At 32.3% G+C, this 17772-nt stretch overlaps 1 protein-coding gene across 1 annotated transcript; it reads left to right on the top strand.

The window, feature by feature from the left end:
• Positions 1–1377: 1377 nt before the first annotated feature.
• On the top strand, positions 1378–17515 carry LOC127858026 (uncharacterized). Its single transcript, XM_052394867.1, has 16 exons — positions 1378–1518; positions 4939–5100; positions 5579–5678; positions 7277–7423; positions 9268–9338; positions 9779–9933; positions 11903–11963; positions 12229–12326; positions 13054–13221; positions 13686–13760; positions 13977–14138; positions 14649–14716; positions 15458–15500; positions 16029–16107; positions 16435–16508; positions 16909–17515. The coding sequence occupies exons 2-16, from the start codon at positions 4953–4955 to the stop codon at positions 17137–17139; spliced, it is 1680 nt and encodes a 559-aa protein (XP_052250827.1). The 5' UTR covers positions 1378–1518; positions 4939–4952; the 3' UTR covers positions 17140–17515.
• Positions 17516–17772: the final 257 nt, after the last annotated feature.

Genomic DNA, 17772 nt, shown 5'->3' on the forward strand with positions numbered 1-17772 from the left:
TGAAAGAAAAAATCATAAAAAAAGTACTACGCATGATAAACAATAACGATTGCGAAGTTAAGACCGTTGCTGTCAAAAACCAAACTAATTCACACGCCAAGCAAAATCAAACAAATAAAAATAATAAAAACTATAACAAGAACAAGCTGATGCATGTTATAAGTGTGGATTGCAGTTTTGAAGTACACAGTGTCGCTAATGGAATTGTATGGTCAAAGTTCATAAAAGGAAATCCAATAAGTTGTGATTACAGCAATTTTTTAACAGTAAAATTGGGGTGTAAAAAACTGGGATCGTTGTATCTTATCAATCATGTTTTCGATGTGGATGACACAATCCTTAAAACAAAAGGAAAACAGTGCAGGAAGTAATTTAAACATTAACAATGTAAAACTGAATGCACAGTGAAGAACACTGACAAAATGTATGTTGTATCACCATAGTGACATTGAAGCAATCACAAACTGTGGTATACACCTACCTGATGTCCGTAAATAGTGCGGATAAGCATATACTGTAAATAATAGGATTAAGTCATACCCACGCATAGAGGACATCAAAAACAACTGTTTATTGAATGATTTCAGTAAATCGAATATTTACGGTAACTGACAACACACCTTTTGTTAAGTCACTGTTTAAGTAACTATACACAAAACAACACAAACTTGCTATGCAAATAAAGTTGTTGACATTCGAATGCTTATCAAACATTTAAGTTTGAAAAGAAATAAATATAATATTTATAGCTATTTTTTTGACATTATTACGATGGAAACGGTTAAACAATGAAGTCTTCATTTACATGTACATGTATAATTATCATTTTGTTTGATTTTATAGTTTGTGTTTTTTTATATTATACATGCTACACTGATCTGCATGTTATTATATGTAATATATGTTTAACATTGCTCTTAGCCGTGAGTATTATTTCCCTGTTTAGAATATAATGCATACGTTATGTTTTGAGTCTTGGAAATCCCACTGAAAGCGTTTTGTTTTTTACTTTAATGAAATACGAATAAGTAAGCGTACTTATATTCGAGAAATATATTATTGTATTATGTTTGCAGGTCTTATAATTTGACCTCTTTATTGCTTGTAACTTAGCATCACCTTTTTTTTTTAAAGAGTGGATATTATTTTTAAATTATTTATTCAAAAATGCATGCTTGTCAATCATATACTTTCTTAAATTGTTTGTTACAAAAAACGACCTTTAATGTTTACACTGTTTTTACAACTATCTATTAAACACGAAAATGTTTCATTCGCATATTTGTCGTACGTATATAAAGATCAGGTTTTAAATTCGATACGCGTAATGGGTAGGTTTAATATTTCTTCCTGTTGCAAACTTTAAACGGATAAATGTGTTCATTTTACAGTCAACCTTACCTGGCGGGGAATTCCCAAGTTAATGTATTAATTCATTTGTGTTATTGCTGGTGAATATCTTTCTGATGCGTTGAGATCAAATATGTTTTATGGATAAAGAATAAACCGTGATTTAAGGTGATTTTGTATTATGTTTAAATATAAAAAAAATACTGTTTGCAATTGTGAAAATATGTTTCATTGTTAACCGTATATAACACCGGTTATATGACGACAGGAACATAAATTTACACTTCCGTTTCCGTACGTTATTGTATTGGAACGTTCACAATGTGAACATCGTTTATAGGATGACAGAATGTTTTCAAATATGAGATGAGATTACATTTAATCAAAAACAAATTATACTTTGTGTGATTCTTGATATAAGTTGTACTTGCTAAAAGCACTGCATTTGAGTGAACTTATCTGTATTGGTAAATATGCATAATATATATATTATATAGTATTGAATTTTGAAATTCATCAAAAACAATTACATGTTTAGTTTCTGATGACACTTGGGCCATGTAGATTTCCTTTGTGACTTTGACATTATTCAATGAAACAATGGTTAATTAAATTATCAACCTGGATCTTGTATAAGGCATGACAAAGCTATCAGTTTGATGAGGCTAGGGTTTGCAAAGGCATCGCCATGATAAGGTTGGTCAAGTATTAGTCTCGGTGATTCAGATCAACCTTGCTGAAACACGTATATTGAAGATGGATCATTTGCTCTTCAGCCTTATGCCCATCGGACAAAATGATCCAACGGACGGATATTTGTCTAGCAAAGTTTTTTTTCTGATTGCGGTAGCATAGTATATAAAACAAAATTTGTTATTTTTTGCTACTAGGGGTTATCGTTTACGTGCTAGCATTTTTGTCCGAGGTGTTAAACCATCAATGACATATGGAGGCTTAAAAAAGGCAGACAATGGCTTGAGCGTGCTTAGACATCAATCGTAAACTAAGGTCAAATCCTTGCTTTCTACTTATCGTAAGGTGACAACAAAGGGCCCGTACGCTCTCAACGATTTTTCAAGTCTAATACTATCAAACAAAGATTTATATATATATATATATATATATATATATATATATATATATATATATATATATATATATATATATATATATATATATATATATATGATTTCTGCTTTATGAAATATACTATTATTGGAATTTATGTAAATACAACACTCACCCCATGCTCAATTTCTTTGAAAATGAAATTCATTTGTAAGCACCGCATTTAATTATTTTATGCTGTGTTGATTTTCATTTGAATAATAGTAATTGTATGTCTCTATGTTTTGGATATTCTAAGAAAAATCATTGGATTGTTATCAATGTCTGGACACATGCTAATTTATTCAATTAGTGTGGCACCAACCGTTCTTAACATTTCACGAATAATGTGCAAGCTCAAACTGTTTGGATAGTGCGATATTTAACCCGCATCCGCCTAAATGTCTGCTGGGCCATTCATACCATTTGGCAATTATAAACTAAATCCTATAGCAACTAAAGAAGACATAGTTAAAGGTCATCATACTAACGATCGTGTCTGTTAAAACGTGGCTTATGCTAATGTAAGTTGGGACTATATTTGAGTCTTTTTATATTGATATCTTAATACATGTACACACTACAATAATTACAAAGTGTTTAAAGAGCAATAATATTTACAGCGTCCTTCGTTTTACGTACAATTTCGGCGAGTAGATGGACAAATAGAGAATATTATATGAGTGTTGGATAAAGATCAAGTTTATCATGCGAGGCTAAGAACCACGATAGCGCAAGGCTTGCCTATTTGCCGCTTGACGATTTAGTTTTTGCGCAGTTGACAAACGCAGATTCTCCAATTTTTGGAAAACCCCCAAAATGATCTTTAAATAGCACGCTGCAGGTTTATTCAACAAGGCGTGGTAAAGGCTAATTTAGTCCATGGTGTGTTATACCGCCAATGCACCTCTGCTAATGGGATAATACTTGATGCTTTGCGTGAAGTTGCATACCGTTTTAAGTCTGCTTAGGCTCGTCAAAGGACAGGGCTCTTTCCGCCTTAACCTGATTAGTTTTGAAGAGGCTTCATTTAAATATTTTTGGAGTTTATACCAAAGTTCTTGTTTAATTGTGAAAAATCGACCAAAAATCGCCTTCCGTCGTAACTTACATTTTGACGTCGAGAATTACACACTTCGATTTTGGGTTCATATTTGTGAAACTTTTAGCTGTTTGGACATACTTGGTGAATTTTCCTCAAATAAACGGTGTTTAATCATAGATTGATGCTTGCTGCTGACAGCCACAACGACAGTTGTGTGCATTATTCGATCTTTTATGCTTTTGCATAGGGTTATAAAATACACCTGTGAAATCATCGTTGGATACCTTTTCTTTTATTATATATATAAGGACCAAAAAAAAATATTTTCAAGTACCTGTGAATCGAATGTTACATCACTCGTTCTCTCTAATTATACTTTCGGAATGCATTTGAAATGATTTTTTACATTTTGAGCAAAAAGATTCAACTGAATAAAATATAATCAGTTGTATATTTTAAGTATACCGCTTCTCGTGGTTTGTTATGTTTACTTTCACGAATGAGTTTTCATAAACGTTTACGGAGCCGTTGAATTACCCATTTGCATGTCGCCGCGGGAACTGTTAATTGAATGGTACGAATGTTGGTGTACTTAGCTATAACTGTGAATTAGAACATGTATTAAAAGCTACAAGGACGTTTTCGCTCAAATAAATACCGTTTTTCTTACCCCATTTGTTTTAACGTTTATATATGCTTTTAAATATTTATTTGACATATATAAGATATTTTATCAAATACAATGATATGCATGTTTGCTTTGCATTGCAAAACTTGACTGTGTTCTGCCACACTTCCCTGCTTGCATATAGCAGCTCATCACACACGGATTTGTATACGTTTATGGGGCAAGTCGCTTAGCGCTGTTGCAGTCCTACTTTAACAATGGCTGCAACAATAACTGACAGAACCGTTTAATAGCGCACATAGTGTCTCTGTTTTGTATGAATTGATCCCAATGACTCATACTTATTTACCTGCTTTTAAAAAAATATGAAAATAAACTTCCGGTTTAGTAGCATATGTTGCAACAACTACGTTTTTTAATGTCAATTTGAAGTATGTATGACTACAATATCCACATCAAACAATATACTGGTGAATTGAAGACTAAGACTCGCACGCTTTAGTGAATGCAGAGTCTTGTATAAGTAATACAAGTATTTTCCCCAAAAATAGGAAAACCGTTGAACTCGTTTTAATATTTTACCCATTTTCTATGACAATTATACATTAAGGAACAAATATTTTCAACTGTTTTTTAGTCAGAAGAGTGATTTCTTTTGTTTGAACATAATGCATTATTTATTTGTTGTGAATCTATTACCAAATATGTCGAAAATCATCATTTAACCAAACTGTGATTAAGTCCCTTTTATGTAAAAGCTTAGCGGGTTCCGCACGATATGTTTGAGCAAGTAAACCTTTCATTGCAGAAAAGCACGCACACATGGTTAAGCCATCAATTATGCCTGAAGCGCATTCATCATCGTGGTTGCTGTTGACCTTGACCTTTGTCGGTCTCACATTATCTCAAGAACAATCCCAAGCACCTGCAGGAATCCGACTTTCAGTGCCAGAAAGCGAGTTTGACCGCTGTAAGTCTTATTGTTGTATACGGTCCATATTCTTTATTCATTTACAGTCAAGTCAAGACAATATTTTGTAACAAACAATGGTACATAGCAATAACAAAACATAATTGATATTTGGAGAACACGATGTTCAATGAAGCTAAAATACTACTGATTACTATTCTCAATGAACATATACATTACATTTTGTGACAAGCCTTTAGGTTCCGGAGTTTATTAATCCTATATTATATATGTATTTCAATAATTACTCGATGAATGCAAATCAGTTCAATAACGATAAATATCAATGTGGTAAGTCATGTTTTTTTACTTACTTGGATGAATATGTGTCAAGCAAATTAGATTTGAACGATATATGAATACATTTATGGTAACTTGTATGGTTTTGTATACTTAAAATGTATACAATAAGTGTTTTTGCAGAATTTCGACGAAACACAGGTTCCGTAAAGCTATAATTAACCTCGGATTGTTTAAGTTACCACTTTGAGTAATGACCGGCGGAAACATTTGTTGAAGAAAATCCAGTTTGCCAATTTGACTGGCCACGACAATGACCTGTCATGGACCCTAACAAAGTGAGAATTAGCAGTGTCGTCTAATATATACAATGTGCAATAAATCGATAATCCTATATATGTACGTGATGATGCTTCGTTTTATATATTTATAATTCTAGCTTTTAATTGTCCGTGATCAATGAAGAGTTTTGGTACATTTCAACGATTAACATTGTCGGAAAAAACAAGCTTTATCGGTACTCATTATACCTTGTTCAAATTACAAATAAAATCAAGGTTTACATTTAAACAAATACAATTAATAAATATCACATATGTGTCGTATATGTGTCGTGTTTTGAGAAAACTGGGCATAATGTATGTGCGTACAGTGTCGTCCCAGATTAGCCTGTGCAGTCCGCACAGGCTAATCAGGGACGACACTTTCCGCCTTAACTGGATTTTCGCTAAGAAGAGACATTATTTAAACGGAAAATACAATAAAAGCGGAAATTTTCGTCCCTGATTAGCCTGTGCGAACTGCACAGGCTAATCTGGGATGACAATTTACGCACAAGCATTATGCCCAGTTTTCTCAGAACACGACACATATGTGTGAAGAAACGTACTCAGCCATTTGGATACATTGTTGTGTTGTGTAAGGTTAACATTTAAAATAATAGTAAAATTTATTAACCCATTTATGCCTAGTGGACTCTCCCATTCTTCTAAATTTGATCAATTTATTTTCAAAATTAGGGATGTCTAGTATATTTATTTCTATATTTAGAATATTTCTTACAGAAATTCCTTTCAGCAAACAGCGCAGACCCTTAATGAGACGCCGCACCATGACAAGATCAAACGTAATATATATATATGTATATAGTTATATATACATTCGTTACGTTTGATCTTGTCACTTGTAATTTTTAACACAATTTATTTTATTTTGGCATACAGATTTACATTCGTCTGATAATCAATAATTCTCGTTGAAGGGTATATATATATATATATATATATATATATATATATATATATATATATATATATATATATATATATATATATATATATATATATATATATATATATATATATATATAAACTTGACCTTCCTAATATCTGTAGCCATTTTTACTTGATGAATGCGCGACGCCTCTGTATGTTCATAGCTATAAATGTGGATAGTTAAAAAAATGTATGTTATAGTTATGTGGATTACATTTAATTATCGAAGAAAAAAGCAATAAATTTCTATTTTCTATTAAATATGCATCACTTAAAAAACTACGTGAACATTTTTTCTGCAAAATAATTATGACCAACTAATTGAAAGAGTTTTTACTATAGGATAAATGAAAAAAATGAAGACACTGTTTATAATGACACAATTATTTCAATTCAGTTTTGAAAATAATAAAGTCACCATCCTAAACGTTAATTAAATACTTCTAATTTACAAAACACATTTGTTAATCTCCATGTTTCTCTTCAAATGCTGATTATATAAGTCAGCCCAAATATTGTTTTTAATGTAATATTAACACCAGCTGTCCGATCATTGCATTTTTAATTATTATATTATTGTATAATTATACATGTTATAGAATAAGTCAACGTGTTTGCTAGGAATACACATATTACACCATATATACTATCTTCTCATTTAGTATCCACGGGTCTAAGCTGATAAACATAGAGGCACACGGCAAGTTTGGAGACGATGGTAACGTAAAAATATATGGAATATTGAGTAATTGTTCTCTGATGATGAATTGGTCAATGTCAGAGGTGCTGGTCGTCGGAAAAGCACAGAGGTATGTTTTAATGTTGTAAGTGTTGTTTGCAAACAACCTATCGTAATTAAATTGGACATCATGCATTTTGAATGGCTCGCTGTTATCAACTTAATGGAATTTATTTGTTTTATTCATTAAATTTTAAACTTTTGTGAATTAATCTGGAAAATTGATGGTGCCTCTATTCCTGTTTGTGAACGACACTCGACGAACCCAGTTTTTTATATGTACTATGTGTTCGTTCAGTTTTTATAATTGGTCTTTGATGATTATACAGAATAATGAGTTTTTTTATACGATTTATCTGCTGGAGTTTCGCTGTGTTTATATTTAGCAATCCTGGTAACACTTTGTATTTGAAAATATACATAATATACATAATTGTTTTCTTTAAAGTGGGGATATGGTTCAAAATTAACATCACTATTTTAAAATATGTCTATTACATTACACTCACTATTTTATAAATAACCTATTTGTACACTCCCCGCGAACGGAGTGGTATTTAGTATTGCGCATGTCCGTCCGTACGTTTTTTTCCAATGTTTTTTTCCTTAAGTCTTTGTTTAAAGGCTAGATGGATATTGTTCAAACTTGTACAGCTGAATGACTTAATGTGTCAATGTCCGTAAAAGAAAGAATTTTGGTTGCGACCAATTTTGGCAGAATTACAACCTTTCTTCTGTTTTCCTCGTTATAGCTTGTGTTTTGTTCTCTCCCTGGTTAAATGTGTTCAAACATTGAACAGCGGAATTACCGTAATGTTTAGATGAGCGTAAAGAATGAAGTTTTCGCGGCGACCATTTGTGGCAGAATCTTATCTTTTTGTGTAGTTAGAATATATGATGGATTTTTCTGTGTTAAAATTTTTGGTCTGTCGTAGAGGCATTTGTGTCTGCTCCACACTGCTAGTAGTTTTGGCGTATTTCAAAATAACTTTTTAGTTCATAACTGGCCAAGTTTATAAAGATTTATTTTTCCGCTTTAAGCTACGATTATTTTCCTTCCGTATCACACGCGTCGTTTTGCATTCACCTGTAACTAAAGGCTCGCATATTCAAATGGAAACAATGGATAACCCAATGGTTTCCCGAACATATCCAATGTCTAGCTATTGGTGTGGGTCAATATAGTTGAATTTTTAATCGGAAAGTAGTCCACAAGCATGAATCATATAATTGAGTATTGAATCATAATCAAAATGTCATTGCAAATTGACAATAAGGCCAAACAAAATAAATTCTGCGTGTCGGGAAACCCGACCTTACCTAGCATAACCCCGCCGACCCTAAAGTTTTTAAGGGTATATAAAGTTTTTTTTTTTTTTTTTTTAATCAGATCTCATGGTTTTGTGGTTTTGGGATAAATTTCTGTCAAAGGGTTGAAAAAAACATTCAAGGGGAAAGGGCCGAAATTCGGCGGGTCTATTGGGGTTTAAAATTAAAAAAAAATCAATCCCTTCTGTATCTAGCTTTTTTTGAGACCGTTGCCCTAAACACAGAATTTATTTTGTTTGGCCTAAGGAAGAAATATTAACGGAGATCAACTGAAGACGAATGTTGAACACTGAAACATTTCCTTATTATGAGATTATTTTAATTCATGTAAACTTAACAGAATCAGCATATTTGCATTCGACGTTCATCACATCCGTCTTCGTAACGTATACTGTATGTTGTTCAATAAATGGACTGTGATTACACATTCGAATGTTTACATTTGTTTTTGGAGAGCGCTTCTGATGTGTTTAATTGCTTGGCTATTGGTCTCAAGCCACCAATAAATGACCCGGTGATCTGTCGTGCATGTGTAACATTGTTTTTATATGAAATTGATACTTTACATATTGTTTGCCCTTTTAGCATTATGCAAAGCCAAGGAATACTAGACGTAGATGTGGGATCAGTTTCCATTAAGTATACGATCCAAGCAGGTAAAAACAGAACGAACGCATGTTGTGCCTGTAGTTTTGAATAATTGTTTGCGGCATGTTATTGTTTGAAATTTACACTAATGCACTTGTTAATGAAATGGAATGAACCAAAACACCGTCTCGAGGATCGAGTAATTAATGTTGACGCCCGAAAGTACATATGCAAATAAACAAGTGAAAACATATTTAATGATTCACTTTCCGTTTACAATTAAAATTATAGTATTTAACGTGTATACTAATCACCTGCGTATTCCGAGCCCTAACTATTTTATATACATTCTTTAAAGTTCGAACTATGAACTTTTGTTTTTCAAATATAAACATATTGGACAAACCAGAATATGTAACAATATAGTTTGTTCACCTTTGGAAATTTACATAAACACGTGAAACCGAGCCCACTGGCCTTGCTATAGTATTCTCTGTTCTTGTTGCAGTCATGAAAGGTGGCTCACTATCGTTGAAAATGCACCGATGTTCGTTGGAAGTATCCCAACTCAGTGTAAAATCAGTCGACAGCAACCTTAACCAATTTGTCGAACTGATTGCCAGCTCTTTCTCACCAGACTTGAAGAAGCTGTTGAATGATTCGGTATACAACTGATATTATTGTACCTCACTTGTATTCACAATGCTAAACTCCCATAGGCCATCGTGACATAGAAATACTGTCAGACCCAGCGGGAAAAAAATTACTGTATAAAACATACTGTCTCCCTCTACCTTAGCAATCATGTGCGGAGTGGTAAAAAATTATACTGTCCCATTCGCGCATGCATTTTGTTTATGTTTACAGATAAGTATGACATCACATTGATTGTCCGCTCACTGTTTATGAATGAAGTCGACGTAATTTGATTTTCATTTTTGTGGTGACGACAGGTTTTCGCGGAAAAGTAAAAGAAGTTAGGTTAATATAGGTCTCATTTATAACCTTTAGGTCGAGGATGACGTATTAATAAAATCGTGTTAGAATTGAAGTTATCGACCTGTAAGCGTTGGTTATTGCGGTTATAAACAACGGTTTGTCGTTCCGATGCTTGTTATCACAATTATAACAAAAAAATGTTCAAAATAGTTTTTTCGGTATAATAAATTTAAATATAATTTCGCCTCGGTTGACAGCATTTCCTTAAGTTGACAAATTTACTGTCACCCTGTCAGACATGTAATATTTATATACTATACAATTTAACTATTATAGATATGAATTATTTTTATACCCCCGGTAGGGTGGCATATAGCAGTTGAACTGTCCGTCAGTCCGTCAGTCTGTCTGTCTGTCTGTCAGTCTGTGCGTCCGAAAACTTTAACATTGGCCATTACTTTTGCAATACTGAAGAAAGCAACTTGATATTTGGCATGCATGTGTATCTCATGGCGCTGCACATTTTGAGTGGTGAAAGGTCAAGGTCAAGGCCATCCTTCAATGTCAAAGGTCAAAAAACAAAATCCAAGGGAAGTAACAAGCTTTAAAGGGAGATAATTTCTATACCTGCCAAATGATAAATATAAATTTTATTTCAAAGCGGCGCAGTAGGCGGCATTGTGTTTCTGACAAACACATCTCTTGTTTAGATTTGAATTGCAATGCTATGATGTAATTTGTCATTCATAATTAACCGTTTTCTAAATTAATATGGGCCTAGTGTGAGAATTGGGCGTTATTTAGCTGGTTTATCAGCTTAGGTGTTTTTGCAATGATGGTTTCTATGAGGTGATTCTATATGTATTCATTTCCCATGCGTATGTCTGTGTTGTTTTGTCAATGTTGTGAGATGTATTTTGGTGCCATCTATAATGTAAACAAATAGTTTTAACCTCCGTGGCACTCTTTAATGCCGGTTTCGACCCACACATGCTATCAATGACCGCTTTAAGAGTGTGGGCCAAAATAACTCACAAAAGTGTGTGTTTGTTCTGTGTTTATGTACGGTGTAGTATTGATGTGCAATTGTTTTCCCTCGTGTAAATAATAAATCACATGTCGTCGAAATTGAATTATTCAAATGCCAACTTAGTTCAATACTAATCTTTTCTATGATGTTTATGTTCTTTAAAAGTGTTTCATTCTAAATCTTTTCTATGATGTTTATGTTCTTTAAAAGTGTTTCATTCTAAGACTTATTACAACGCTCAATTGGTTCGATATCACCATGCGACATAAGTTCTTACATACTTATAAATTTATAACAGTATTTCAGTATTGCATTCATTAAAATACACTTCTGAATTTTACGCCAATATACATTCGAAAAATATGAGTTTTTACTGTTTTAACATTGTTTCATCATTAAGACATATTACAACTCAAGTTTGGTTTCCGGAAATTATAAGAGACTATTTATAATACTACTGTGGCTTAGTAACATTATGTGAGGTATACTAACATTTTTGTTTGATTAAAGCTTGGTGTCACTGGCTTTGGAATAAGGAAATTGTGTTTCAGTTTTAAAATTAGAAAAATTGTGTCACAATATATACGCACATTTTGCTGTACATACACATTGCAAATAACTCGGTGTTAATAAGTCTTTAATGCAATAAACTATTTTATGTAGGTTTGCAAGGATCTCGTAGAATCAACCGTCGTTGTACAACACATGTTCGCATCCTCACACTGTAAGCAAATTATGTTGACATCACATGCTGATGATTTTACAAATTCATATGTTCGTATAAATGACACAACTATTTTATTAATATATACAATTTATATAGAAATGTTTAAATACAATTATCAAAAATCAAAATATGATATGCAGGTTTTGCTAAATACACATTAAACGTAGCTTATTACTGTTTTATTGTCAAACTCAGTACTTGTGTTTTCAACGTGGACGTTTAGGTCGCATACTCAATTATAAAGTGTTTACCATTTTACCAGTGAAACAGAGCTACAGTAAGTTTGGAGAGAATGTCACGATAGACGCCTCGTTCCTGAGCATGAATATCAGCAAAGGAGCATTCCAAGCTCTGCACAAGGTATTTGTCACTTCAACACCTTCAATTATCTGATTCGATAATAGCTTGTGAAAACACCCTCAGAATGTCAGAATTATCACCCGCACATTTTCAAAATAAATATGTGAACATGAACCTACAAAGAGCCTCATTAAAAGCTTTATCGCTTTTTGTGTGTGTATCTCTAACTAATTTTATCTAATATTTATACCACATCAATATATGTCTTTTACAGCGTGAGTGTATTGTATACATGATAATTGTTAAATACATTACGCATCGTCTTACAGTAGTATGCTCTTAATACTTTAAACTATGGACGTTTTTTTTTGATAACAATGGTTGTGGTATGATAACACTCCATGAATGCAGTAATTACTAAACGTGTCGTCAGGCTGTGTTTTTCCCAGTTTCGTAGTACACCTATTCGACTTAATCAGTCTATTGTGTAAATGAAGTGATACATAACATACCAACACCCACATTTCATTATCATTTATGTTATTCAGTTTGTGTTAATTATGTGGGTATCTGGGTGCGCCCTAAAACCTACACATACACATACACAATACATGATATATGATATTGAATGCAATAGTTACTTAATGTTATTTGATATTTATATTCCGTTCTTGAAAATTTCTCAAAGTCATATTGTCTCAAAATATTAGACGTATTATACTACATTAATGATGAATTTATTATAATTTTAACACTTGATGGCAAAACTAAACACTTCGTGTTATAGGGAGATGTTTGTTTAAACGGCAAATGTTTACCGGTAACGGACGCTGAGTTTCCACACGAGCCGCCGTCAGATGGCATTGCTGTCGACATTAAAAAGGAGGTCCTGGACAATGCGATCATTCTGTTGAAAGAAACCAAACTGCTGGACATGGAACTGACATTCCAAACGGTAGGTTTGTCAAGCACTGTAGAGGATAAGGGCCAGTTTTGCACACAATTAACATACCATGGATTTGATTATGTTTAGTTCATATATCACAGTCCACAGTTATCACAAACTAGTGGTGTTATAGAGCAGTTCATGCCAGTAAAGATAAATACATTTGTCTCCCAATTTAAACCATGTAATCAACAAAAAAAGCAATCAACATCTGGGTAAGTTCAAAAATACTTACACCTAAACACACATTTGATTTTCAACGACATGACATACGTAATCATAATTAATTGAGATATTTTCGAAATTTTACATAATACTGGCGATTCTTTATATTTTTTTATTTTTTATTTTTATAATTTGGTGTTTAAAAAAACATAAAAAATTGTCCCAAGTGTGACATTTGGAAAACAACATTTACCATGAATTCCCCTTGTAATTTATACATATCAATTATGTTCTTCATTTGTTTCTAGATAATCGAGAAGAAACTTACATGGTTAAATATGACCTGCTGGAACACACTTTGCATCGAAAACTTTTTTCCGGATGTAAGTATAAACATTTTGCAGAAATTGCATTTATTTAATTATTGCATGAATAATTGTGTATTGTGTCATGCTCTGTTAAAATTCGACATTATCTTAATAACAAGCGTCATGCTGAAATTGCAAAATCGTCAATGTTAGATCACTATTTCTACGCTATCAAGCTTATTAATTGTGTTTGAATAACTGGAACATAATGGTTAAGCTGTTAAATTGTAGATCGCTTCGAGATGGCCAGGGAGGGTCGTCGGTGTGCGCATGCGTGTTGGAAACATCCGATTGTCGTTTGCAAATTCGGCAATTGTAATTTATGCCGAGGGTCGGGTGTATTTTTCTGCTGACAACGCTACTGATGTGACAAACATGTTTTCAGCAGACTGTGTAAGCAATATTCTATTTCATTATCACTTATATTCAACTGCGTCGTAGTGTTCACTTTAACAAATTGATCGACGATACAGGTATACTGGGGACCAGTAGTTGGCTAATACTTGTTGATGTAGAATATCAAAAATGTTTATAGGTGGGTTTTAAGACTTTATATTTTTGCAACGCATGCATACGGCATATTAAATATCTAAATGAAGATACTTATATTTAATGTATAAATAAATAAATAAATAAATAATATATATATATATATATATATATATATATATATATATATATATATATATATATATATATATATATATATATATATATATATATATATATATATATATATATATATATATATATATATATTGGCCATTTTATCTTAAGGCCAACACACGTACACTATAGCAGAAATGCAATAATGTAATATAAATTGTCTAAATAAGTAAATGAATTACAAATTAACTAGACTGGCCAAAACATGTATTACTGTTTTTATTATGTTGTCCCCAGCGTCTGGAAGTGCCGTTAGTGATGCAATTCAGGAACAATACACTGTCATTGAAAGCAAGCGGAATTGGGTATGGCGATTTGAACATAATTTAATATAATTTCTAAAATATCTTTTTAACTTGATATTATGTTTACGTCGGCTGTGATATGTTCGAGTGTTGTCCCCAAAACGTTTTAAACAGGTTTGCATGTTATTTTAGATGTCCGCAAAAATGATAAGATTTTGAATGTGATAATTAACCTTGTGTGAATATTAGATGTTTTCAATTATGTGACATTTGAAAATACTTTACAACATTGTTTATTAATAAATGGGAAAATGCGCTGCCATTATGAAATTTGATCTACTTTTAATCCGATAATAGTACAGCTCACATAAAATCACCCGTTAACATGTCTGCTGGGTATGATAACAGGAACCGAAAGAGACACATACAAATACTGCAAATCATTTTTAAGGAATTCCTTCTTTAGAGAAGATCATGTTATAAAAATGTCAATAATTCATGTCAATTAAAATCATTCAAAGAACGTTATAAATATTACGAACATATTGATTTTGGCATTTATTCAATATATATATATATATATATATATATATATATATATATATATATATATATATATATATATATATATACATATATATCGCAGAATTATTATTTAGAAGTATGTTCATTTGAAGCAATTTCACTGTTTTAAACATTCACATAACACAATGTGGTACACGTCGGTATCGTATAATAATTATATTATAATAATACTGTCAAAATTCAATAATACATTATGCAGTCATTTTTATTTTGCAGAGGAAGTTTTGTGATCGACCAATCGTTTGTTGGACAAATTCTGGTAAGTAATTTACTGATAATAAAGGATTACCATGTGTTCAATCCTTAAACGTTTGAATATATTTATCGCATATATTACTGGAATCAATTATTACTCTCTTGCTGTCAACTTGAACAACGATGAGCAATGTTAACACAGATTCTATGTATATATTGCAAAACATTATTATAAAAACTTGTTTTAAGATTGATTTAATAAGATAATACATTACAATAAGATCGGAGATTTCGGCGTCTAATACCGAATAACTTAATGTATTATGCTGTACGTTTTGGCTACGTGAAGGTCAGTAGTATCGCTTTATACTGTGTTGGTTAACGTATATTCACGAGTTTCGTATGTTTGTAAACAGTGGTTGTGAAGAACGTATTCTCTTATTACGATAAGTGTGACTATTAATGTATATAATGCAATTGTATTGTTTTAAAAAAAGCGAAAATAAACTGATACAATGGTCATTGGGTATATCTTCATGAAATTCTGTTGTTCACACAAAGGCACTTTGTATTCTGTCCTCGTGTATTTTAGAACCCACAATTACAGCAGTATATCAACGAAACGGTCGTTGAACAGCAGATTTTGCCGAAAATTCACGACCAAATCGAAAGTAAGTTACATGTAAGATGTAATTCATGTTCGAACGTGCCATACTATACGGGGGAATGGTCAATTTGCAAGAGATGAATTCTTAAACTAAAGTGTTAACTTGCTCTGCGTGTTGATTTGTTGTTTCTTTTTCCAACGGAAATAACTTATAGATTAGTAATAAACATTAAACTAGAGAACACCGGGTCAGGAAACTATAAGACATAAGAATATGTCCTAACACGTTACAGTTCAGTTATTAGGCCTATTATATATTTTGTTTGTGTTTAGTTTACTTGCGAATGTGGTCACGTTAGGTATATTGGCGTGTGTATTTATATTTTTATAGAACACATCATCTCATACCATATTCCTGTTGCGAAAGACATGGCTTTTGATTCTGCCAAGATTATCTTGTTTGATGTAAGTACTTTGGTTATCTTTGGTTCAATATTACATTTGTATCAGAATATATGCACGAATCTGGTTTAAATCAATGGCAGTAATTTCAGTACTCAAAATATCGTTAATTATATCAATAAAAGTCTTTGATAATGATATTTGGTTAATAAATGTTATGTATAATGTTATGTGAAGTAATGTGTTTATTATTTACAAGTGATAATACTGTGTGTACATATTTTGCATTTTGATTGTTATAGTAATTTTGCTAATTTAAGATATAACAAATAACACAATTTCTAGCAGTGTATACAAAAAACTGAAAATGTCATCCGGTCTCACCAAAACGGTATTGTTCTGTTTGAAAAAAGTAGAAACAAGCTCTTCAAAATGGAACTATATGTTCCATATTTTTTTAAAGGACATGATACGGCTTCAAGCTAACCTGTGCGACCCCTTTGGCAGCACGTGTGGTACTGCACCTTCCGACGAGTGGGTGGGGAACATGCAGGTTCCACGCCTTCAAATCGATGACATCGTACCCACAACGCCGGCGCCCAAAAGCACGACAAAAAACCCAACTAGCAGTGGTCAGATGGCAACGTTTTCCCTGGCGCTGTTGATAATTTGGTGTTCTTCAATATTGATGTAATGGAATATTCATGACAGCCACGCCTATAAACTTTACTTTATGCTTAATAACCAATCACACAAAAGGTAGGCAGATTGTTAAGTTGTCATAGTACACAAACCCGTTAATTCACGAAGACATTTGCATACATTTGTTATATTAAATTGGCCTAACTTATAAGAAATAAAAAATACCAATAACTTCATAACGCACCTTGTGTCGCAATCTAAATCAGCGCCAAATAAAATAATCACTCGGTTATTCGTTGCAATGAGCGCTGAGAATGACATGTTGTGTAATTCTGGCGAACAACAGTAACACAATATTTCGATCAAATAAAGATGATTAAGCGTTGTTTTATTGATTGACAGTGCAACTAAAACAACTTTTCAGTTTGTATCGGTGTTGTTGTGGTTGTTCAGAATGCGTGGAAAATTCTAAATTCAAATTCTAAAAATATTGATGAGAATTGGCTCATCTGTGTATACTTAATATGTTTACAATTTCTATAATTGATTACTATAGATACCATATAACAAGTGAGGCACTAATCTAATATTTGTACACTGTAGATGCCATGGTCATATAATTACGACCGTATTGAATAGTGGTGCAAAGAAATTGATGATATGTTCACATTCACCTTTATATCAC

Source organism: Dreissena polymorpha, chromosome 14 (genome assembly GCF_020536995.1).
Source record: "Dreissena polymorpha isolate Duluth1 chromosome 14, UMN_Dpol_1.0, whole genome shotgun sequence".
Lineage (NCBI taxonomy): Eukaryota > Metazoa > Mollusca > Bivalvia > Myida > Dreissenidae > Dreissena > Dreissena polymorpha.

Bases quoted from the DNA above. Each gene is read 5' to 3' on its own strand.
- LOC127858026 (XM_052394867.1), top strand. From the start codon at position 4,953: ATGGTTAAGCCATCAATTATGCCTGAAGCGCATTCATCATCGTGGTTG. The intron at 5,101-5,578 runs GTAAGTCTTATT...GGATTGTTTAAG, and splicing joins AGAAAGCGAGTTTGACCGCT to TTACCACTTTGAGTAATGAC. The intron at 16,108-16,434 runs GTAAGTTACATG...ATATTTTTATAG, and splicing joins AATTCACGACCAAATCGAAA to AACACATCATCTCATACCAT.